Source organism: Anabrus simplex, chromosome 8 (assembly GCF_040414725.1).
Source record: "Anabrus simplex isolate iqAnaSimp1 chromosome 8, ASM4041472v1, whole genome shotgun sequence".
Lineage (NCBI taxonomy): Eukaryota > Metazoa > Arthropoda > Insecta > Orthoptera > Tettigoniidae > Anabrus > Anabrus simplex.
The window spans coordinates 200,960,451-200,984,886 of NC_090272.1; the positions used below are offsets into that span (position 1 = coordinate 200,960,451).

General features: G+C 37.6%; 1 protein-coding gene across 1 annotated transcript in view; it reads left to right on the forward strand.

Annotated features, from left to right (window-relative positions):
• gry (trafficking protein particle complex subunit 11 gry) overlaps window positions 1-8,905 on the forward strand; it is a 147,813-nt gene extending 138,908 nt beyond the window's left edge. The window contains exons 18-20 of the mRNA XM_067152633.2: window positions 1,581-1,800; window positions 2,209-2,394; window positions 6,615-8,905. Coding sequence (XP_067008734.2) covers window positions 1,581-1,800; window positions 2,209-2,394; window positions 6,615-6,659 — 451 coding nt within the window. The 3' untranslated portion in view covers window positions 6,660-8,905. The remainder of the gene's footprint in view (window positions 1-1,580; window positions 1,801-2,208; window positions 2,395-6,614) is intronic.
• The last annotated feature ends 15,531 nt before the right edge of the window (window positions 8,906-24,436 follow it).

Genomic DNA, 24,436 nt, shown 5'->3' on the forward strand with positions numbered 1-24,436 from the left:
TATAAAAGATTTCATAATCACTAACAAAATCATCAGTTTCTGACAATAACCTCAACAAATGCACATGTTAATCACAGAATAGAACAACACTACCCACATTGATAGTTTTTTTATTATTTAACTCGGATTGTTAACGGTACCTGTACAATTCAGGAATAAACTACGGTATAATAAACACAATAGGAAGACGATACTTCATCGAGAAAAGAAATGTCAGAATATGAACAACAAAAGTGACTGAGAGCAAGCCAATCCACGTGATTATAGCGTCCTAAAATGTTGCAACTCTGTTATCGTTGCCATAGCAACAGGCCATTTTCGAGCAGCGTTAGTCAACTTTTTCTCGCCGGTGGCGCTAAACGTCAGACTTCAACTCTCGTGGGCCCTACTGTAGTTGAGTGCTTGGGAGAATGTTGTGTTACTGTGTAAACATATCATCATGTTGGCTGTCCGACTCATTGGCTGAATGGTCAGCGTACTGGCCTTCTGTTCAGAGGGTCCCCGGGTTCGATTCCCGGCCGGGTCGGGGATTTTAACCTTCATTGGTTAATTCCAATGGCCCGGGGGCTGGGTGTTTGTGCTGTCCCCAACATCCCTGCAACTCGCACACCACACATAACACTATCCTCCAGCACAATAACACGCAGTTACCTACATATAGCAGATGCCGCCCACCCTTCTAGCCCACCTAGCACTCGGCTAGAAATAGCCACACGAAATTTAAAAAAAATCATGTTGGCTCAATAAGAGTGATATTTTGGATATTTTATTGGAGGAAGCAGGTTCAGAGATCGAGGACAGCAATGAGGTCCCTTCCTTTGAATCAAATTATAACATATCAAGTGATAGTTTAAGAAACATTTTCATTTATTAGGCCTTTAACCCAAATGTAGGATTTTAGTTCCATTATTTTATTCCAGCCATGAGTAATGATAATTATTTTTTATAAAACCCAATGTATACATTAGTTCGGGTTTTGCTTTCACCAGTCTTTGACAGCATGTTGGTTGCATAGTTTGCAGATGCAATCTCTTTGGGTGCATGGTATAATTCATTCTGGCATATTTTTGCGTGGAATCTGTGGGCAGCTATGAATAATTATTAATATTATAATATTTATTCTTCTATAAAAACTATTTTATTCTTTCATATAGAGGAAGAGTTGCAAACTGATCAATCACGGGCACCTCGGTCATCTGCTAGAGCAACTGACAATGGCGATGATTGGTCGGAAATAGACAGTCAGCTGCAGCTTCATTTCTGTCTTTCAGTCAGCATCTGGCCCTACTTTTTTAGGAGTGGGGAGTGATGAAATGGATTGTTTTTTCCAACTTGTTTAGTGATGAAAAATATAAAGACTTAGACAAACAGAAATGGAGGTGTATTTTAAGATGCTGGTGACCACACTATATAGTTTTTATTAACATATTATCATTAAGGAACATAGCTTCCTTCCTTCCTTCCTTCCTTCCTTCCTTCCTTCCTTCCTTCCTTCCTTCCTTCCTTCCTTCCTTTCTTTATTTCTTTCTTGAAATATTCTCTCTGATATAAATGGTTTGTTTGTTGTTGTTTTGATTCAGAGATGGCAGTGCTGGTCCTGTGACTAGCAGTAGTGTTGCTCTCCCCACCATGCGAGTTGAGAACACACCACTATTAGTAGAGATGTCTCTTCCTGCTCATGGTTGGGTACGGACGCCCATGGCAGTGTCTTACCACATACAAAACCACACCAACCACCTGTTAGAGCTGGATCTCAGTATAGAGGCTAGTGATGCATTCATGTTTGCTGGCCATAAACAGGTAATTGTATACTTCTGGTATTGTAGATAAAATAATGACATACTTCCTCCCCATCACTACCACCTCCTCCTGCAGATACTTTCATTCATCACCATTATATTACATAATGAGAAGAAGTTCATCAGTGGAGCAATGGCCACTTGAATTTAAAGTTATTAAATGGTGGACCTTGGAAGAATTTTTAATTTACTCTTGTGGTCTGTCGATATCTTTGAAAGTCTTGCAAAACATGTAGTTTTTCTCTTTCGCACAGCTTAAACACAAAATATATCATGTCTATCATCATTGCTGCCACTGCCAGCACCACCACCTGTTGATGTTACCTTTGTTCTAGGCCTGTAGCAAATTTTCGTGGAACAGTCATATTCAAGATAACTTGAGTGATATTTAAATTTTACCTGTTTTCAGCTGCATTTACGAATTTTACCAGAGTCTGTCCGAACTTTGGATTATAACTTATACCCCCTATTGTCGGGACTAGTTGCTTTACCTCGGCTGCACCTGACCACGGAGGAAAGAGTGGATTCTCCTATACAGCAGTCCCAGTTGACAGAGTTATTGGAGCGATCATTACCTTCTCATGTGTATGTTATGGTAAGTGATGTTACTCAAATGATGTAATTTGTGTTAAGCAGTTACAGGCTGTAGCTATCGTCCACAAGATGATTCAACTCAATAACAAACATAACACAACTACAGTAGAACCCCTATTTAACATTTTTGCAGGGACCTGATTTTTTTAACCTTAAATGGGTTTTACCTTAAATCGAGGTTTCATTAGAAAGCACACCTTTTCCAGAGATCTTTGCTTGTATTAACAAAATCGTACCATCATACATTATTAACACAGTGACAGCAATAAAACAAGGAGATACCTACCCTACACACTGCACTGTAGTTAGATTTGTGCTTCATTTTGACAGACGTCTGTTGGTGAATGCAAAACCGCTTCGGTTTAAGGTTGTTCGTATAACGTTATACATGATTTTCCATAAAAGTTGGGAAAGATACCAAACTCGCACAAAAACACAATAAAATTGATATGAAACAGCAATTGGTTTGTTTAAACATTTTTGCGGATGTTTTCCAAGCAGTGGCTTACTCATTAGCACGTATTTTCTAATTCTAGTCTGAACACGCACATTCAGTTTCATTCTTAAAAATTGTAAGAGCATGCATAGGCTTGTGGCAAATATTTCCATTTTCTTACTTCAAAAGTCGTCACCTAACTTAGGTTTACCGTGCACGAATTATGAAAACATATTTCAAGCTCTCTGTAGAATAATAACATTTTCACTATAAATTTACACGGGAACAGCCTTTCTGATATTTAATTAGACGCAAAAGTACATAACCTAACCTCTGAAATTAGTTATGCACACTGCTGTATCTTGAGGAGGAGGATTACATTCTTATTTTATTTCAGTACATAGTATTAAAATCAAGCAATCATTTACTTCAGCCTTTGTTTTTAAGGAGTTAACAACTGCTGACATTTCACTTATTACGAAAACATATTATCCCGATGTTTGTTAACACTAATCGGAGTTGTGAGGACACCTCAGGCTTGCTCAACATTGACTCGCTCGCGCGTAGTGAGGGATTGATACGGATGATGATCAGTCGCATTCAAAATAAACTAGCGTATGAATATTGATGACAGATAAAAACTACCAAGCCCGAATTTGACCGTAATAATGGATGAATCATTAAATGGGTTCTCATTGTAACCAAAGGATACTGCACAGATTTATATAGGAATTTTCGAAGGTTATAATAACATTATCATTAAAACGTGGGTTCTCTTCTGCTACAGCAGCCGTAGTCGATGTGCATCGGAGTCTGACATCTCACTTTAGCTCTAAGTGCCCACACTCTTAATTCCTCTTCTGCCTTGAATCATCTTTAGCAAGCTTATGTCATCTTTTTCATAGGTTCTTAATGCCCTATAACCAAAATGAGTAGAAATAAATATTTAAGAATTTTAACATTTCCTTCGCGCTAAATGCAGGTTTTGTCCTATTGTGAATGAGGTTAAATCAAATATAAAATTGCATTGCGCTTATGGAATAATTCTTGGGACTGGAAATTTCTTCTGTTAAATGCAGGTTTACGGTAAATCGAGGTCACGCAAAACCGGGGTTATACTGTAATAAAATGTTTCTACATTGTCAGTGATCATTGGTTTAAGAGCTGTATAAGATAAGAAACCATGTTTTATACTAGATGTGCGATCAATAGACTACTCATATGTGAGGCCCTTTACACAATTCAAGTCCTTGTCCAAAGGTCTCGAGATGTAAACTGTGGTGTATTTGCATGTTTTACAGATTACTTCAAGACTTTTGATAGGTCTCTGGGCCATGGAAGATAACATGCCTCTCGATCTGTCTCCTCTAGACAGATGATACCAGTCCTGCTTACAGGCAAAGCATTCCTCGTGCCTGTCTTCAGGCTCCAGGTGATGGGAAAGAGAACGTCGCTTACGATCGATCGCGACACTCTCTCTTCCTTGTTCATATAATTCTGACTCCCAAGTGTGAGCATTACACTGACTATTTAACTCGAAGTGTTCAGTGTGATGTTTCTCCAATCCCCTCTCTCGAGTATGGGCATAACGCTATTTGACACTAAGCATTCAGTGTATGGTTTGTGTAATTCACTCTGCTGAGTATGAGCATTATGCTGAAAATTTGACTCTTAAGTGTTCAACATGTTCTTCTGATTCCCTTTCCTGTGCATACACTCTTCCTGCTGACATACAGTCTCAGATTCCCTGGAATGACACTGACAAGTCCTGTGTGAAGTGAGACGTGCCACCCTCTCCTCCTCTGACTCACAATCCCTAAGCAGCCTCATCCATTTTGCCTTCTGAGAATGAGAAGAATGAGAACTTAAATTAGTTCTGTTATCGGCCGACATATTGGTATAATTTTCTGCACCTTTTATAATTAAAACTAGTGTAATTGAGCATATTCGTAATTACAACCTCTCAGGAACTGAGAAAAACCTAATCGACCATTTTGCTCATTACTGGTATGAATTATAAAGAGTTGAGGAGAATGGAATGAAGTCTCGTGGCCAACAGCACCATGCTAAGGTCCAAGAGAGACATTAAGAGTGGTTGGAGTAATTTATATCCTGATTATTTCATTAAAACAATTTTCTATGCCTTTATAATATTAAATTATTTTAATACAGAAATGCAGTCAGATGTGCTGGTAAGTTATGTACTGATATGAATTAGGGATGAAGATGATCTGTGGTTAGTGAGGGCCTTGGCATGGCCTAACAAAGGCATCAAGTGTGGTGCAATAATTAAAAGTTCAAAAGTATTTGTGATTATTTCAATATAACAACAAAGTCAGATCTGCTGCTTAAGTTGTATGATCTATTGTCATGCGGCCTGTGTAGACCAGGGCTGATGTCCTCTGGGTGTCAGGAGACTGACATTAAACCTGAATTTGCAGATGACTTTAATTTAAATTTGATGGAAAGTTTTGTAATCAAAAAGGAATTAATTTAAATCTACAGCTTTAATTGCGAACTCAGCACTTGTGCAAATCTGAGCTATTGGAGACCGATGGAGAGAGGCATGCTATGTTTTGTGATAGACTGATGGAAGTTGTTGAGCACGTTCTCTCTACTACAGTCTCATATGTCTTTGGCTACCTTTGGAATAGAGAACAAAGTTTGATCTCTTGTACATTATTTCAACACATTACTTTGTGTTTTAAATGAATAAGTTAATTTAAAATAATAATTGGCAACTTTGTAAGCTATCATTTACCGGGCGAGTTGGCTGTGCGCGTAGAGGCGCGCGGCTGTGAGCTTGCATCCAGGAGATAGTAGGTTCGAATCCCACTATCGGCAGCCCTGAAGATGGTTTTCCGTGGTTTCCCATTTTCACACCAGGCAAATGCTGGGGCTGTACCTTAATTAAGGCCACGGCCGCTTCCTTCCAACTCATAGGCCTTTCCTATCCCATCGTCGCCATAAGACCTATCTGTGTCGGTGCGACGTAAAGCCCCTAGCAAAAAAAAAAAAAAAAAAAGCTATCATTTTATTCAACAGATTGTAGCAAGTAATGACCACATAGTTGGTCGCTGGCAGGAAATGCATCTCGGCTGTTATCTCTGGCGGACATTCAGGGAGAAGGGAGGGGAGATTTTTTGTATGACTGAAGTTACTACAAATTAATTTCTAAAGCATTCTTTTTCTTTCAACATTTCTTCTTAAAACAAATATTTAGAAGTTTGTATATCACACTTCCTTATAAGTTAGTGTTGAAATATGAACTTTGAGAACTTCGTTAGTCTAAATACCACCAAGCAAGTGGATGTGCAGTTTAGGTCACATAGCTATCAGCTTGCACTCGGGAGATAGTGGGTTTGAAGCCCCTGTTGGCACCCTGAAGATGGTTTTCTTGGTTTCCCATTTTCACACCAGGCTGTACTTTAATTAAGGCCATGGTCACTTCCTTCCCACTCGTAGCCCTCTCCTATTCCATCGTTCCCATAAGAGCTATCTGTATCGATGGGACATAAAACAGATTGTCAACAAAAATAAGTCTAAGGAATGTACGTACATACATATAGGCACGAAACTTCTTTTTTTCCATTCAATATCAAAAGATCTCAAACTTGTAAAAGACTGAAATTGCTGCACAAATATCAAAAGGACAGACAGATACTATTGTTCTTGTATAGAAGATGTATGATTTTGTATCCTTTTCTTCCACTCTTTTAAATTAATTAGTAAATAATTTATCTGTGCTTTTCTATCTACATTATGTTTTTATTTTTGTTTTGCAGCCACAGGGAAGAGGAAATCAAACTCCTGTTGCTATTCCTACGTGAAAGTACTCGCTAAACAAAGGACAATAATCAGAATGCCTTGAAATGGAATGCACCACTAGAATTTTATCTACCTTAGGTATTTAGGTATTGTTGTACTTTACAAGTACTACAATCTCAAGAGTGTATAAAAATATACAGCATATTAACTTTCACAATGTGCTGAATCCTCTCACTGTTTATTCTTGTTAACATACTGTTGAATAGTGGATTTAGAAAAGCTAGAAATATTACTTCTATGCAGTGATATATTTTGTGGAAATATTTTCCATTTGGTGAGTACTGTAGACAAATACTACCATTGGAGCTGGCTCCATTGAGAGAAACTTCTCTTTATTATTAATTGAAATCTAACTAGTCCAACATATGACTGCCCTCTGCTGGTGAGTGTAAAATACTTACAGTGCCTGCAATATGGAGTAGAGAAAAAGGAGAAGTGTGTTAGTAAAGGTGAATAGATGTACCATTCTCAAGAGGCAAGCTGCCATCTTTCTAGCTGACTTGTCATCAACCGTGTATGCAAGTATCTTATCACAGTCAGATTCACAGTCATACTTCTTTAGGATGGGAATGTTAACTCAGGCCACTGATTTAACATTCTGCTTAAGGGTGCTGGTGGTTAACAAATTGAACATGAGTTTGTCAGACACCTTGGATGTTGACATGATATAGGCTTTTGGGCTTATGCCATGTCAAGAAAACAAGGTGAAACTCTTTACGTTTCGCAGAGAACTTCACTCTGTGTCTTCAGAAGAACATCTCGACTGTTCCCGAGGAAGTCTTCTACAATAATGAGGGTTTGAATTTAAGATTGCTTTGCCGTTGGAGCTGTAGTGGTACGCTCGTTGGTCACCAGGTGGCTCGCTGACGACAACATTAAGCTCCAATGCCCCCACCCCCACTCCCCTCTCGTACCATCTTGCATCATTATCATCCTCTGGTTTTCTCCACATACTTTCTTTCCATTCTTCAGCTCTGTTCTATTCTATCCCGGTGTCTTTTGTTTCATTTTATTTTATTAAGTTTATATTTATGTCTTCAACCACATTCGTCCCTGATTCGTCTGATGTCCTCTCTGATACTTCTCACGCACACCCGGTGTGATAGAACATCTTAATTGGAGCTTAATGCTGTCGTCAGTTCCCGTTTGGAGCGCTGTGCCAGCGTACAGCGAGCCACCTGGTGACGAACAAGTGTACCACTACAATTGTCCAATGACAAAGCATTCTTAAATTCAAACCCTCATTATTGTAGAAGACTTCCTTGGGAACAGTCAAGATTTTCTTCTGAAGACACGGAGCAAAGTTTTCTGCGAAACATAAAAAGAGTTTCACCTTGTTTTCTTCAGACGACATAAGCCCAAAAGCCTACATCATGTCTACAAGTACGGGTCGTGAAAGCATCAGTGTTAACCTTGGATGTTGGTTTTTTTTTTTTTTTTTTTTTTTTTTTTTTCAAGTGAATGTGTAACATAGGATACAGGATTTATCTCTACAAGTTTATACTCGTAATTTTTGAAATGATCGAGTACATCATTTCATAGCTCCAGCTTTGCATGATAGCCTTGAAATGGTCTTCCATTGAATTAGATTCCAGGTTTCTAACTGAGCCACCTCATTTCTTGACTAACTTGACTTATTTCCTTTAACTCTGTCTGGGAATCATATGGCTGCAACAAAGGAGTGCCAACCTGTTCTTTTCTTAGCTAGGATTTTGATTTTATCCCAGATCTTTCTCTTGAGGATGTCCTTCCACTTCATTGGTCTGCCACCATGTCATCCCGAACCTGCCTTTCCTCCTCCTTCCTTGATGTTTCCAAACAGGTACCTCCTATGCTATATGATCATCGGGGACCACCGGAACGTATGTCCCCGTCACCATTTTCTCATCCTTATTTTCATTTGTATTGGCTTCTGGTCCTTTCCCAGAGAGTAGAATTGGAGATGACATTTGACCAGCAAATTTCCAGGATCAGCTATTCTTTTTGTGCTTGGTATACACTACTCAGTCTCTTGCTGAGAAATATTTTTTCTTTGTTTGTGTGGACAATGAAATTCTCTGTACAAAAATATCTCATTTCCTTCTGTCTGTTTTTTTGACAGTTAAGCACATGTTATTCCTACTGCTTTTTTCCTGTTTTGCCCAGTACTGCTGCATTCCTTCTCGACATTGCTTCTTCCTTTCTTGAGTCCACGTCTTGCTTGTTTTAAGCTTAGGCTTTTCTTAGAAAAACTGGTATGTTTTAGTTTTTATCTCAATATCATTACACAATCCCCATTTCTTTTAAGTCCTCTTTTCACCTTAGTTAACTAGACCTCTTCTTTGGTTTTCTTTTCTAGAAAATAGGTAAAGATTCTGTTTGTCGATATTTCTGGGCTCATTTCTGTCGTGTATCTTCCTCCTCCTATGAATTGCGTTATTTTTTCCAGGCATGTAGAGTGTGTGGTTGCATTATCTTGTGTATTCACCATTTTCTTTCGCTGGACCCAAGATTTTTCTCAGAATATTTATTTCTTTGACTTCCTGTTTCTCCATCAGATTTTTCCTATGCATTGCAAGGCACTCTGCAGCATATACGGCCTCTGGTCAGATGACTGTATAGTAGTGTCTTTTCTTGGCTCATATTTCTTTCATTTTGTAATATTTATCAAATTACATAAATGTGAAAAGAAACCACGGAAAAGGTCCAGCTGAACTATGAAGTAGATTCTATAAGTTGGTGTTAAGAGTATTACATGTGTTACCATTGATGAATAGATGGAACGATGCTCGATGTGTATCATTGATGGATGCCAATAACAATTCATTTGCACTATCCTGTATTCAGATGGAGATGGGACTCTATACATTAATTGAATAAACTTTTGATTCCATGTTATTGCTCAGTTTACCTTCTATGCTTTTATATAAACTGCATTGATCTCCTCTTAATATATTTATATCACTAAGTATTTAACATGTATGAAGAATTCAGACCTTGCTCAATAATTATTTATTTTTTACATTCAGTATTGTTGCTGTGTTATAGTTCTGTATATAAAATAAGGATGGACCGATATTGATTTTGAAAATGTTAGCCAGTCTGAGCTGTATTCAGAGGCACGGTTTAAATTGTGTTATTAGCAGAACATACCTCTATGACACAAAGATATGTTGTTTTGAAATGTAGTTAAGATAAATGCCATTTTGAAACAATTCCAAGAAAATGTGCCCTTCCTGTCTCTGAAATAGGGAAACTGTGATTGGAAGTTCAATACCTAATCTGAGGAAGACTGTTTAGTGTTAGAAGGAGTAAAATAATACCTAGAATTTCAACTTTAGATCTAAACCAAGTTCTAAGTTAGAGGGAGTGACATGTTCTTGTTACTGCAGATGGCTGCATGCTTTTGAAGGCTGGAAGAAGTGTGTGCTTATCACCTAAGAAGTAACTTGTATCAGAAGTAATTGATATACATGGTGTTCTGGAGATGTTTCACCTACAAGGGACCAGGGCTTTCAGTCCCTATCGAGGGAATGATGAATGCTGACCGTTGAGAAATCCTGCAAAGAAACTTTTGATACCATGTTGTTGTTCATTTCACCTTCTATGCTTTCATATAGAGTGCAGTGACCTCCTTTATTTATATATTTATGTCGCTAAATATTAAACGTGTATGATGAATTAAGACCTCAAACCCATTGGAAAATTTATTGGCCCTGTTATCAAAGTGTGGTTTCATTATGAAGAGATAGACATTTGCAGTTCTGTGCGAGTTGATCAGAACCTGACATTAACTGACGTATTATGTTTTTCGTTTTCACATATTAATCTATTACATAACTTTTAATATTTTTAATAGCTAATAGGTCTTCCTTTCTGTTTTATAAGTTGCATTCCACAATTTGGCATAGATTTCACAAGGCTTGAGCATACATTTTTAAGTTCTTCATCATGTGGAGACAGTCATGCATATTTTTGTGAAACAGTCAAGTTTTATGATTCTCGTTTTGGAACTAGCCTACATGTTTTCTATGGCATTAATGTCAGGGGAGTTCCCTGGCCACTCTAGCACGCAGATATTACTAATGTAGATTTTCTTCACTTTCTTAGGAGTGTGGAGCAAGGAGCTAAGTCTTGCCAAAAAACATGGTCACTAACTGGAAACCTATTCTGCAGCTTATGTAAAACTCTCCTCTCCAGTATTTTGATGAACTGGGTACTTTTTATCATACCACATAGGATTCCAGAACTTCTTGTGTGAAACATCATCTTCACAGGCTGTTTTATGGTCTGTTGCAACTATGTTGAATTTTTATGCTCATTCTTCGTTCATTGCACCTGCTTTTCAAACTGACTTTCATCAGGAAAAAGTAACTTTCTTCCAGAGTGCTTTTGTCCAGTCCTTATGTCTATTTGCACTTACGAGATGTTTCCTACATGTTTGTTATGTTTGAAAGTATTTCTTTGGAGGCTTGCAGGCTTTCCCTCCACCTGCTAGAAGTCTACTACAAACATCAGTCACATGCAGATTCACTCCCCTGTTGCCCAATTTACGAGCCAAATCCACAGTAGTGAGTGTGGGATTTAATGTGTTACTTCTGAAGAGAAAGCAGTCTTCTATTGGCCTAGTAGTCTTTTTTCTTGTCACAGTTTCCCTTTTATTGAGTGAAATTGAGCAATTCTATTTTTGCTGCTAATTCAATTTACTGGGCCTACATGACACAGAATTTAGTAGCTAACTTTCTTTGTGTCGTAGAAGTATTCTGTGTTAATGTTACTACTGGGAGTCGTATCCTTGGAAGATTCACCGACTGAGCTACTCAGCCTGGCATAGTGCAGAAAAAGCATAGGATCTATGAATAAGCAATGTGGAGCACACTTTTGCAAACCATTAGAAAAATAATAAAAAAGAAATTTTAAAATTGATGGAATGCGTGCTAAAACATGTCAGTGTTGTTGTTATAAAGAAAAATTGGATAGACACACCAAGTACTAACGTTATGTTGCAGAACAGACTTGTATAATATTCTTTCCTGGATCTTGTGCAGATTCATTTGCTTGTTACTGAAGTGCTTCCTTGGGCCAATTAATCATACATCAGTTCAACCATAGGACATGCAATAAATCATTGAGAAGGAATGTATGAACACAAGTAAATAATGTATAGGTAGTTACACAGAACCATTTATAAGATACATCATGTCAGTTAGCTGTGTTTCAACACACAGCCAGAGTTTGGATATAAATATGGCCCATTTTAAAGGAAAGTACAAAATATGATTATGGTATTTAATGATGGTTAGATTTTAGTCTCATATTAATGATCTCTTTGAACTTTCTTCTTTGATCACTTTATGAGTAGTTCCTGGTGTCTTTTATTTTTTTAAATTTTTTTAACAGTTAGCTCTCCACAGCTCAGATGGATTTACATTAACTCTGCTTCAAATTTTGGATAACAAATGTGAAAATAATTCCACTATCCAGGTTATGAACCAAGCTTTTAGTAAGAAAGTTCATCCTAAAGAAGAGGAACATGTCATCAGCATGGAAAAAAAAAAAAGGAAGCTGTCTTGATAAAACTGATACTGATCTATATCATATCGATCTATCCTTAATGTGTAAGTAATGGAAAATGTATCATTTTCTTGTTGTTAGATTGTACAGTTTTTATATACCTATAGCTGTCTGTAGGTATTGAACAATTTTGGTAGGATGTGTATATAATTTTGTTTCTAAAGAGATCTCTTATACAGGCCATGTAATCATGTATTCAGATGTAAATCTTGGACTTGCGAATGAATGTGAAATAATAAGAGGAATATTGTAAATAAATATTATTGGTAATACATATTCAAGAAATGGTTTTCAACTCTGTTACCTAATATATCCTTTTCCTTGATCTTATTTCTTGTCTAAGAAAAGTCTACAATTAATTTCTGTGACAGGTAGTTTTATCTAGTTTGGTTGAAATTTGTTCTCAACTATCTCATTTGTTGGAAATGCTATCCTTGACATCGTCTGCAAAGGTATAATTTCTAACAGAACCGTGAGCTTCAGTTTGTCCAGAGCTACTTTCACAGAATATATAATTTAGTAATGTTCAAAGTAAATATTCATATTGTTCATGGTTGTTTTTAAAAGTATTCCAAGTCCTCATGAAATTAATAGACCAAGAACTGTCACTACCAAAAATACTTTTTTCAGTTTATCCCAGTTATTTGTGGGAAGAGGGGGTGAGAGAGGATGTAAAGGTAATTGTAATCAAGAATTGGAGGAGCTCTGCACTTGACAGGAAAGAATGGGGAAAACTTCTTCAGAAGGCCAAGGCCCACAAAGGGCTGTCGCGCCGGTGATGATCATGTGTGTTTTATAAATGAGAATGAAATGAATGAAAACCTACAACCTGTTTTCCAATCATTGACCGGGTCAGGGATGGGATGAATGAAGCAGATATAGGCTATTAGTACGATGGGGTCGCCACTCCCAAAGTGATGTATTAATGACTGATAGATGCTATGAAATGAGAATGGAGAGTGTTACTGGATTGAAAGATGACAGGGAAAACCGGAGTACCTGGAGAAAAACCTGTCCCGCCTCCGCTTTGTCCAGCACAAATCTCACATGGAACAACTGGGATTTGAACCACGGTATCCAGCGGTGAGAGGCCGACACGCTGCCGTCTGAGCCACGGAGGCTCTTCATAAATGAGAATGATTAGGTACAATTTTTTGTAACCAATTTTATGTTTTCTTAGCTTAAGATTTTACATTTAATGGTCAAGTTCCATTGTAACTGTAAATATGAATGCCTTTTATCTTGTTCTTTTTTTTTTTTTTCATCGAGACCACGGCGCAGTGTACATGATGAATTCCACGAATTAAAAAAATCTACCCATTTTTCATTTCTAAAAGTTGGCAGGTATGGCATGGGAAGTCAGCAGCTAAGCCTCTGAGCGAATCACACTCCCCATATGCCACCAGCAAATGGAGATTTAAAATAAAATATTGATTCTTTATTCTCATTAGCACTGAGCCATGTTTTTCTATTGTACCAGTCAGGATTGGAACATCATAACAATCTTTTGGATTCTGGTTCTGTTTAACATTAAGTTTATCTTGGTCACTGTGATGCTTGCCTTCCTGGTGAAGCTGGGATGTAGAAACAAACTTGTTGGGGGCTGAGAAGAGATAGAAATAGAAGAACTGGGATAGATGAGGACAGAGGCTATCTATTTGATGACAGCAGAATTTAAAGGTGTGGAGATTGTCTTATTCCTCTTGTGTTTTCATGTTTGTCATTGTCTAATCTTTCTGTTGCTCTCTTGTGCCACACTGGTTTGCCATTATGTTCATCCTGTTATGTGTTTCTTTTCTTTTCTTGTTTCTCTCTCTATATATAATTAAACATTCAAAATTGATTCTTCATTAAAAAATGTACTGTATTCATAATACTGATGGATATCCTATACATTTTACACTGTTGGAAGGATGTTATCAGTCTACATGGTGCGACGACACTCGCCTAGTGCTAAATAAGACATAAGTTTGGAAGCCTTTGCTCTTTGGCCCCATTCCTTCTTCCATCGTCCATGTACGTGTGTAAGAGGATCTCGCACACATTTTTTAATTGGTGGTACACAATGAAATGACTGTATAAAGGTTTAAACCATGAATAAAATCTTAAAATGATACCAGAAAGGATAAATGACTGTTTTACAGCCTCTAATATGTTAATGGGAAATTCTTCACAAGTCTACCACCCACCGAGCTCGATAGCTGCAGTCGCTTACGTACGGCCAGTATCCAGTATTCAGGAGATAGTGAGTTCAAACCCCACTGTCAGCAGCCCTGAAGATGGTTTTCCGTGGTTTCCCATTTTCACACCAGGCAAATGCTGGGGCTGTACCTTAAGGCCACGGCCGCTTCCTTCCCACTCCTAGTCCTTTCCTGTCCCATCGTCACCATAAGACCTATCTGTGTTGGTGCGACGTAAAGCCAATAGCAAAAAATAAAAGTACCACCTATTGGTAGGTGAGCAAATGAGTTTTTTTGCTCTGCTGACGGTCTTGACCTTGAAATATTTATACTCGTGCTTTCGTAAAGACTTCACTTCTTGTTTTCCAGACGAGGCTTTTTATGGATTATGTTGTATAGATCATCATAATTTCCCCTTATCCAGCTCCTGACAGGTCGGGGTATTTATGGTACTTCTCCATCTTCTTCTTTCCTTCCACCATTCCTCTTCTACGATCTCGTCCCAGTCTAAATTTCGTCTTCTTATGCTGCTCTTCACTGATTTAATCCACCATGTTCTAGGTCTTCCTCTTGCTCTCTTGCCCTCGCACTTGGCCTCCAGCATCTGTGTTCTTCTCCTCCATCTTTACGTGTCCAGACCACCTTAGTTTGTTCTTTTCATCTCTCTTATTTAGCTTTCCTATCACAACTTCCTTCCCAACATCTTCATTTCCCACTCTATCTTTCCTTGTCTTTCTTATCATACCTCTTAGGAATTTCATCTCACTGGCTTGAATTCTACTCTCTTGCCTGCTAGTCAAAGTCCAAGTCTCAGCTGCGTAAGTAAGTATGGGTACATCTGTAGTACATTTTGTACATTATCTCTTTACTTTTCCTTGATACTTCCTTGCTCCAAACCAAGTTTTCTTACACTTTGGTAGAATGCATTACTCTGCTGTACCCTCCTGCTAATCTCCATGTCCACCTTAGATTTTACATTAATTCACTTCCTAGGTATTTAAAGCTGATCACAATTTCCAGACTCTGACATCCAATTTTCACAGTTCCCTTTCCTTGCCTTTCCCCTCTCGACATCACCATAGTCTTGCTTTTCTCTGTACTGATTTTCATGCCATACTTCTCATTTTTTTCGTTCATTACATCTAGTTGTTGTTGCACTTCTTTGCTGTTCTTTCCCCAGATCACATCATCTGCAAATAGCAGTATCTTCATCTCTTTATCTCCATAGGTTTCCTTTGTGTCCTTTACAATTTTGTCCATGACCATAATAAACAAAAGAGGTAACAGCATACTCCCCTGTCTTAGTCCTGAACTATTCTGTCTTTCCAACTGGGTTCAGTACTCTGCTAACACAGTTGTTGTACATTGCTTGCACCATTTCTAACATTTCTCTTCTGAGTCTCTTTTTAACCATGGTTTCCCAAACCTTCTCTCTGGGGACACTATTGTGTGCCTTTTCTATATCTAGGAAAGTCATGACCAGATCCTTTCCATATTCCTAGGCCATATTCCCAGTTCTTTTTCATCGGCTGTCTCATGCTAAAGATTGGGTCCACTATACATCTTCCACTCCTGTTGCCATATTGTTCCTCTTGTAACTCTCCTTCAGTCTTTCTTCTCATTCTTCTTTCTAATATCCTTTCCAGTATTTTAACTATCTGTGGTATAAGTGTGATTCCTCTATAGTTACCACAAACTTTCTTGTCCCTTTTCTTAAACACTGGTATTATTATCTCTTCCTCAAAGGGAAGCATAAAGAGAAATGGTACACTCCTTGCCTCGCAACTATCAGGAATTTAATGATGATCTACTACAATAAAGCGAAGCAAGGAAAACAAACAGATAAAGAAAATTATACACTCATTAAAAAAGTCTACCGTAAGGAAATTCAACTGGCAAAACAACAAGCTAATGATTATTTTATTAATAACTTGAAAATTAAATGTAAGGCGGCATGGTCCATCATAAACGATGAAATTGGAAGGGCAAAGAGGGAGAATTCTGTGCCAATAGAACCGAATGTACTTAATGAATACTTTATAAACAGTGCCAAACATATGAATATCAATAACACCTCTGAAGACAATGAAACTGCATACAATAATCTACTAAAGAATATTGTAACTCCTGAAAATAACAGACCCCCCTTTAAATGGCAAGTTATAAACCCTAAGAAAGTCTGCAAAATAGTTTCAGAACTAAATTCTTCAGACTGTGAAGCCTACTATGGCATAAGTAATTTTATTCTAAAACAAATTGTTGACACAATAATAATTCCTCTAACTCGCCTCATCAATTGGATACTGGCTGAGGGGATTTTCCCAGACTGACTAAAAATTACAGTTACAATTCCTGTGTTTAAGAATGGAGATGTTATGAATCCAGGCAGTTATCGACCCATTTCAATTGTTCCAGTCATATCTAAGATAATAGAACATTGTATAAAGGAACAGCTATCTGTATATTTTGAAAAGTATAATTTACTAAATGCTGCACAGTTTGGGTTCAGAACAAATAAATCCAACATTAAAGCCTTAGAAGCTGTTGTGACTGAAGTAATTCAAGGCTTTGAGTCTCACCACATTACAAGTACTACACTGTTAGACCTCAGCAAAGCTTTTGATTCAGTACCGCACAAAATACTAATAAGTAAACTTAGCTACTATGGCGTGAAAGATTTAGAGTTATCATTAATAATTACATCCTAGCTCACTGACAGATATCAAATTGTACTGGTAGAAAATCAACGATCTGGGGCTCTCAAAGTATAAACAGGGGTGGTTCAGGGTTTATTTATAGGAACCTTCCTTTTCCTTGTGTATATAAATGATATTGTTCGTAATTTACCCTGTAGGTCAGTGATGTATGCAGATGATATTACTATCATAACAAGCAATAGAGACTTAAAATATGTTGAGGAGGAAAGGATAGAAATGCTACACAAATCATCCTCTTCGTTGCAAGTAAATAAACTTATCCTAAATAATAACAAGACAGAAGTGATCTACTTCAATTTAATTAATTCAGGTCTGGTTAATAATGATAAAAATGCTGTCAAATTATTGGGATTGTATCTGGATTGTAAATTAACCTGTAACACACACACGCAAAAGTTATGTACAAAACTGGCTAGAGTGATATTTTTGCTTTGCAGACTTAAAGGATCAGTTAGTAGCAGTCAGATGATGAGTGCATACTGTGCCTTCATTCACACTTATCATAGGGTACCATGTCATGGGGTAACTCAACAGGGGCTCAAGATGTGTTCAAGTGGCAAAAGAAGGCAATAAGATGTATTAAAGGTAAGGCCACAAGGGAGTCTTGTAGACCTATGTTCCAAGACCTTGCAATTACGACTCTTCCCTCTTATACAGGGTGAAGCGAAATTCGCGCACTCGGGCGTCGCAGCGCGACTCCTCACATGCCAGCAATAAAAAATGTCTCTCATAAAAGTTCGTTCTATGAGTATATCCGGCAGAAAAAGGTCGTTGAAGAGTAGCAATCTGGCAACACTGTAACCACATGTAGGGTAACTACCTCTGTCAGCACGTATTAGTTGTGCTGTACAGTTGCTGCAGTGCATAGAGTTTTGGGTTAGGATGCAAGTGGTCGGAGGTTCAATCCTGGGTTGAGGCGCATTTTTTATTTGCTAATTTCCATCGGACATTACATACTGTAACACAGTAAGATACCGTTTCTTAGGTCACATGTACCCTACATTTACAAAATTTAGTACAGCTGAGCATGTTGTAACGCATCTAAGTAGATGAAGTGGAGCGAAGAAATTCACGCCCACGATGTGGGAAGGGTGCCTTTCAAAGCTGACCAATTGAAAACGAATGTTCGTCCATTTCTACGATCATAGTATGCAAGTGCAAATTGTTTCTAGAGAACCCGCTGCAATCGCTGTTGACGATTAAGATGTCAGATACCATACCACCTGGACTACATTTACGAAATAAAAAACATATGCCTCAACCCAGGATCGACCCCTCGACCTCCTGCATGTTAACCCAAAACTCTATCCGCTGCTCCAACTGTACAGCACGACTAATAAGTGCTGATGGAGGTAGTTACCCTACACGTGGTTACAGTGTTGCCAGATTGCCACTTTTCAACGACCTTTTCCTCCTGGATATATTCGCAGGACGAACTTTTGTGAGAGACATTTTTTTATTGCTGGCATGTGAGGAGACACGCTGCGACGCCCGAGTGCGCGAATTTCGCTTCACCCTGTATATTTATCATAGTATACTCGATTCTAAAGAAAATCTCATCGACCTAACAACTTGCAGCAATGTACGCTCATATGGCACAAGATATAGGAACGATTTAGATTTACCACATGTTAGGCTGAGAAAAACACAAGAAAACTATAGGTATAATGGTATTAAATTATTCAACAAACTACCTGCCCAAGTAAAGGATATGCCTCTATGTAACTTCAAAAGAACCCTTAAAAATTGGTTGACATCCAATAGCTTCTACTCAGTATCTGAATTTGAAGAAAAAATTACACTGTTTCAAGGGGGATAACGGCCAACGCCATCCTAACACGTTGGTAAATTAGTAGTTATTTATCACTCTTGGACAAATAGTGTTATGTTTATTTTAACTTTTGTGTATATAGTTGTATTTATTTTCTGTACTTGTTGAGATACTTGTAATATTTTGTAACTATGCACCTATGACTCTGTCCATTGCAACTGTCAGTTGCCTAACAACAATAAAAATTATTCTATTCTTTTTTCCAGTCTTCTGGTACACATTTGTGTTTCCACATACACTTTAATAGTTGGTATAATCATTACATACCAGCAGGTCCAGCAGCCTTTATCATTTCCACAATGATTTCATTTATTGTCTATTAGACTGTCCAATTTTTCTTTATCTTTAACTCTATTTTTAATTTCTAAGAACTGTTGTTCCCAAAACATCAAATTCTCATCATTGGAATTCGCATCCGAATTATAAGTTTTGACAGGACGGGGTATCGGATCATCCTGCACCCCAAATCGCTGGGCCCATGACACTTCTAGAAACTCCCCTCCAGCAACAGCACATGTCCAATGACCAGCCTATGCCTTCTCTTCCTCCATACCCCACCCCTCAATTACCGCATCAGTATAACATCAGGAATAGAAAAGTTAGTAAGGCAGGTGCTGCCGGAACAGACAGATCCACCAAGTATGAACTGAACGAGTAAGTCACTTCACATTCATGGAGTATAGTTTGGAATAGTTTTTGTCACAACGCGCATTCTAATTTGTCGATTAAAATTTCTTTTTTTACTTCATTTCAGTAATCTTAAGATCTCTCCCATGAGCAAGCAACACATCATCGGGAATGATTATTCTCACAAAACTGTTTTTTAAGTGTATAGGACATTCCTTCACAATTAAGCAGCAGCCCAAAACTAAGAAACAATCTAAGAATGTATTCTTCACATTCATTGTCAGTGCATTTAACAGGAAACCAAGAAGTTTATATTTTCAATCACAACGTAATTTAATGTGGTTTTAAACAATCTTATCCAGCCTACAAAAACAATCAGTTTTAAGTCTCAATTCATGATTGACAACACATTCCAAATTGGTTTTGTCACGATTAAGTGAATGATATATATGGGTCAAATGAGCGACTGGGTGAATATATTCTTTACCTGAGACCATGGTCATACTAATGATCCTCAAGTTGGATGAAGAAGATCCATTTTAGTTTTGGATATTTTTTTTAAATGAGATAGAATAGGACTGACAAGTTTTAATTTGTGTTAAAATACCATTAATTTATGTCACATTTGTGTATTATTCACATTTTAAAAAATATTATTGTGGCATGTTAATTTTAAGAGGTTATTACTGTGAAACATTAACGTCCATATTTCATACTATATATGGTTAAATAAGGTCCCGGACCTTGACCTTAAGGTTGACTACAGGCTGAAGATGCCCTAAAAATGGTGAAACATGTACCTGATAAGTCTATATAAATTCATGTAGATTTAATCCACATTAAATGTGGTATGTAATGAATAGGTCGTTTTATTAAATTATCTTTAAGATATTTTTGCTTAAAATACCACTTAGTCGAGCAGCTTGTCTTCTTTCTCCCAAGTCTTCCCAGCCCATACTTTGCAACATTTTTGTAACGCTACTCTTTTGTTGGAAATCACCCAGAACAAATCGAGCTGCTTTTCTTTGGATTTTTTCCAGTTCTTGAATAAGGGGCCCATACGCTGAAACCATACTCTACTTGGGGTCTTACCAGAGACTTGTATGCCCTCTCCTTTACATCCTTACTACAACCCCTAAATACCCTCATAACCATGTGTAGAAATTGTACCCTTTCTTTACAATCATATTTATGTGATTACCCCAATGAGGATCTTTCCTTATATTAACACCTAGGTTCTTACATTGATCCCCAAAAGGAACTTTTACCCCATCAATGCATTAATTAAAAGTGAGAGGACTTTTCCTATTTGTGAAACTCACAGCCTGACTTTTATCCCCGTTTATCATCATACCATTGCGTATTGTCCATCTCACAATATTATCGAGGTCATTTTGCAGTTGCTCACAATCTTGTAACTTATTTATTACTCTGTACAGAAAAACATCATCTGCGAAAAGCCTTATCTCTGTTTCCACTTCTTTGCACATATCATTGATATAAATAAGAAAACATAAAGGTCCAATAATACTGCCTTGAGGAATTCCCCTCTTAATTATTACAGGGATAGATAAAGCTTCACCTACTCTAATTCTCTGAGTTCTTTTTTCTAGAAATATAGCCACCCTTTCAGTCACTCTTTTGTCTAGTTCGATTGCACTCATTTTTGCCAGTAGTTTCCCATGATCTACCCTATCAAATGCCTTAGATAGGTCTATCCCGATACAGTCCATTTGACCTCCTGAATCCAGGATATCTGCTATATCTTGCTGGAATCCCACAAGTTGAGCTTCAGTGGAATAACCGTTCCTTAACCCAAGCTGCCTTCTATTAAACCAGTTATTAATTTCACACACATGTCTAATATAATTAGAAAGAATGCTTTCCCAAAGCTTACATGCAATGCATGTCAAACTGACTGGCCTGTAATTTTCAGTTTTATATCTATCACCCACTCCTTGTCAAACAGAACAACAAGTAGTTCTCAATAGGTTAGGAGTAACACTAGACAATTACATAGCAGAAAGAAAAATATACCAACAAGCCCAATTTGGAACATATGAGAACCATTCAAATTCTACCTCGCATTTGAATTTTTTTTTTCACCAACAAGTTTGTTCATAAACAATACTCTCATATTGACAACATAAGATTAATGCCAATACCTTTTGTACAAATCTTACTCCAGCAACATCGAGAACAAGTTAAATGTTCATAACATAGGCAATTATCAACTGTAGAAAATTGTTAATATAGTTAACAAAGTTTCAACGACAACCATACAAGTCAAGCAACATTGAATCAATACAATTAGCCAGATCTCAAAAGGTTTTTAAAATAATTGTTTCAATACAATACAAATACAAAATGTTAGACTTAGATAGTATTTAGACAAATATGTTTTAACTTAAAGAAATAATTTTATTGTTATATGATAAGATATTATAAGATTTGTCAATCAGGTTTACAAGCATAATTTAATCCAATAGAATAGATTCACAATCTTATATAACCTTAAGTAAATGATAATTGGCTGATGATGCTCACGAGAAAGGAGCGAAACATGTACCATATTATCAACTTTAAAAATATGTAAGTTTTTATTACGTTATTATTGTATTTGAATAGGTGGTATTTAACAAAATTATAAGAATTTGTATCACACACTCCAGTTCCATGAGAAAATTTCTGCATCAATTATATCATTTCTCAGCCATGATTCAACTCCTATTACAATATCTGGTAAGTATATATCTATTAAATTACTTAATTCTGTTCCTTTCTCTACAATACTTCTACAGTTGAGCACTGACATATTTTGTCTCATCCCTGCTTGACTTCCCTGAATGTACCTCCTTATAACCATTCTAAAAAAAATTTCCTAACTTATATGTACCACTGCGGTTTAAGTGAAGGCCATCTGAGCGCAGATCCCTATCTCCTATCCACCCATTAGGGTCTCGAAATCTAACTCCCAGTTTCCCACATACCCCCTCCATAGTCTCATTTAAATCCCCAGTTAATTAACTGTAGCGTGTTAAAGTTTTTAATTTTCAAGTGTACAAGGTACCATCAATTCCCGATACTTATAGTGTGTAATGTGGCATCTTTTTATAGTATAATTGTAGCATATTAATTTTAAGAGTTCTTTAATGTGTAAAGGAACTTTCATTGTAAACCTTAAGGTTGCCTACAGGCTGATGATGCCCTTAAGAAGGGGCAAAACATGTCCCTGAGAAGTTTATGGAGTATTATGTAAATTTCAACCACGTAACACGTGGCATGTATCGAATAGGTGGTGATAATAAATAAATTATTTTTGTGATCATTTTGCTTATAGTCAGTTTCAATACAGACCAATCACAAGAGTTGTCACTTCTAAAAATGTTCCAGAACTTATGGAACTAATCCAGGGCATGGGCGAGGTCATATAGTGTTCCCTTGTGAAAGAAGTCACGACAATACACTTTGAAAGATATGTAGGACAGAGAAACTAGGTGAGTTTGGTGCTGCTTCCAGTTATTCGTATTCTTCTCATTTTCAGGTTTCCTATTTGACCCCTCTTGGTCAAATCTTGTTCTCTTCCAACCCTCAGGGTATTAGATTTGTGAGGTCTAAGGAGTCTTTCATCTTCACAACCTTTGTGGCTCTACCTTTTCTTTTTTTGACATCTCCTTTCTTTAAGGGGTTCAACCTCTTCATTTTTCTTCTGATTAGTATTAAGAGAGGATGGTCGCTCGGTTATACTTCCTCTTAAAACACCCAACCACACATAACTAAAATCCCATACCCAGTCAGGAATCGAACCCAGGGCCAGTGGAGCCAGACCTGTACGACAGTAGAAATGTTTACAGAAAGTTGTTTGGCTTGTATCTGACCAATACTCACCTTAAGAAATTCCAGGCTGCCACCACTGATTGTGTTCTGTGGCCTATCATCCGAGATTGAAGCTTTCATTGAAGCTTTCATTGAAGCAAACTCTGGCAGAGTACAGGCATGGGAATTGCTCATTCCTCCCTGCAAGCTTTCCATAGACTATCCAGTGTGCAAGGTCAGCAATGTCGGAGATGTCTTTTCAACAGTCCAAATGCGCAGGAATCCATTGGTTTGGCATTAGGGCTCTTCACAGATATGTTCTGACAGTATGACTTGAGACCTTGTTCACATGGAGCCACACCTAGGTTGAGTCCACTCCATGCAATTCTGGAAGTATCTTGCATTCACTTCCACCTTTTCTTCAGTCTCATGTATCATCAACTTATCCACATAACTGTGACAACTGTGACAACCATGAACCCATGTGTGAAACTGTCCTGTCACTGTCAATGAAAGTTGGGAGGATGAGAGTGTTATTCCCTGTCAGAAAGTCGAAAAATTTTAGAAACAAAATTTACTCTCCTGAAATGGAACCTGACTCTGAGGTTCTTTTCAGCCTGCTCCAAAAGCGAGAAGCAGGTTAAATCCTGGGAGCAAAGGCAGTCGGGCATAGAGCTAACCACTCTGTCCCATGAAGTGCCAGGGTTACATAAAATGAAAGCATTTACTTTCCACTCCCCCAAGGATCTTTATGGCCTGTATGCGGGTAGCTTTGCTTTTGCATATATATAAAGATAGGAACTTAGATAGGAAAACTCTGACTTGTCATGGTATGTCCTAATATGTTTTCCTATCCAAGTTCCTGATGGGAAATTGAACCCTCGTCCTTCTGGGTGAAACGGAAAGTACAAACGTGGAAACATGAAACAACAAGAACAATCTCCAGTCCTCATACACTGTCATCTACAAATAGATGGGTAAGTGTTGATGACCATCCTTCTGTTGAAGCTGGAAAGCAGAAGTGAGCTTCCACTGTTGGCAGCCCTGAATATGTT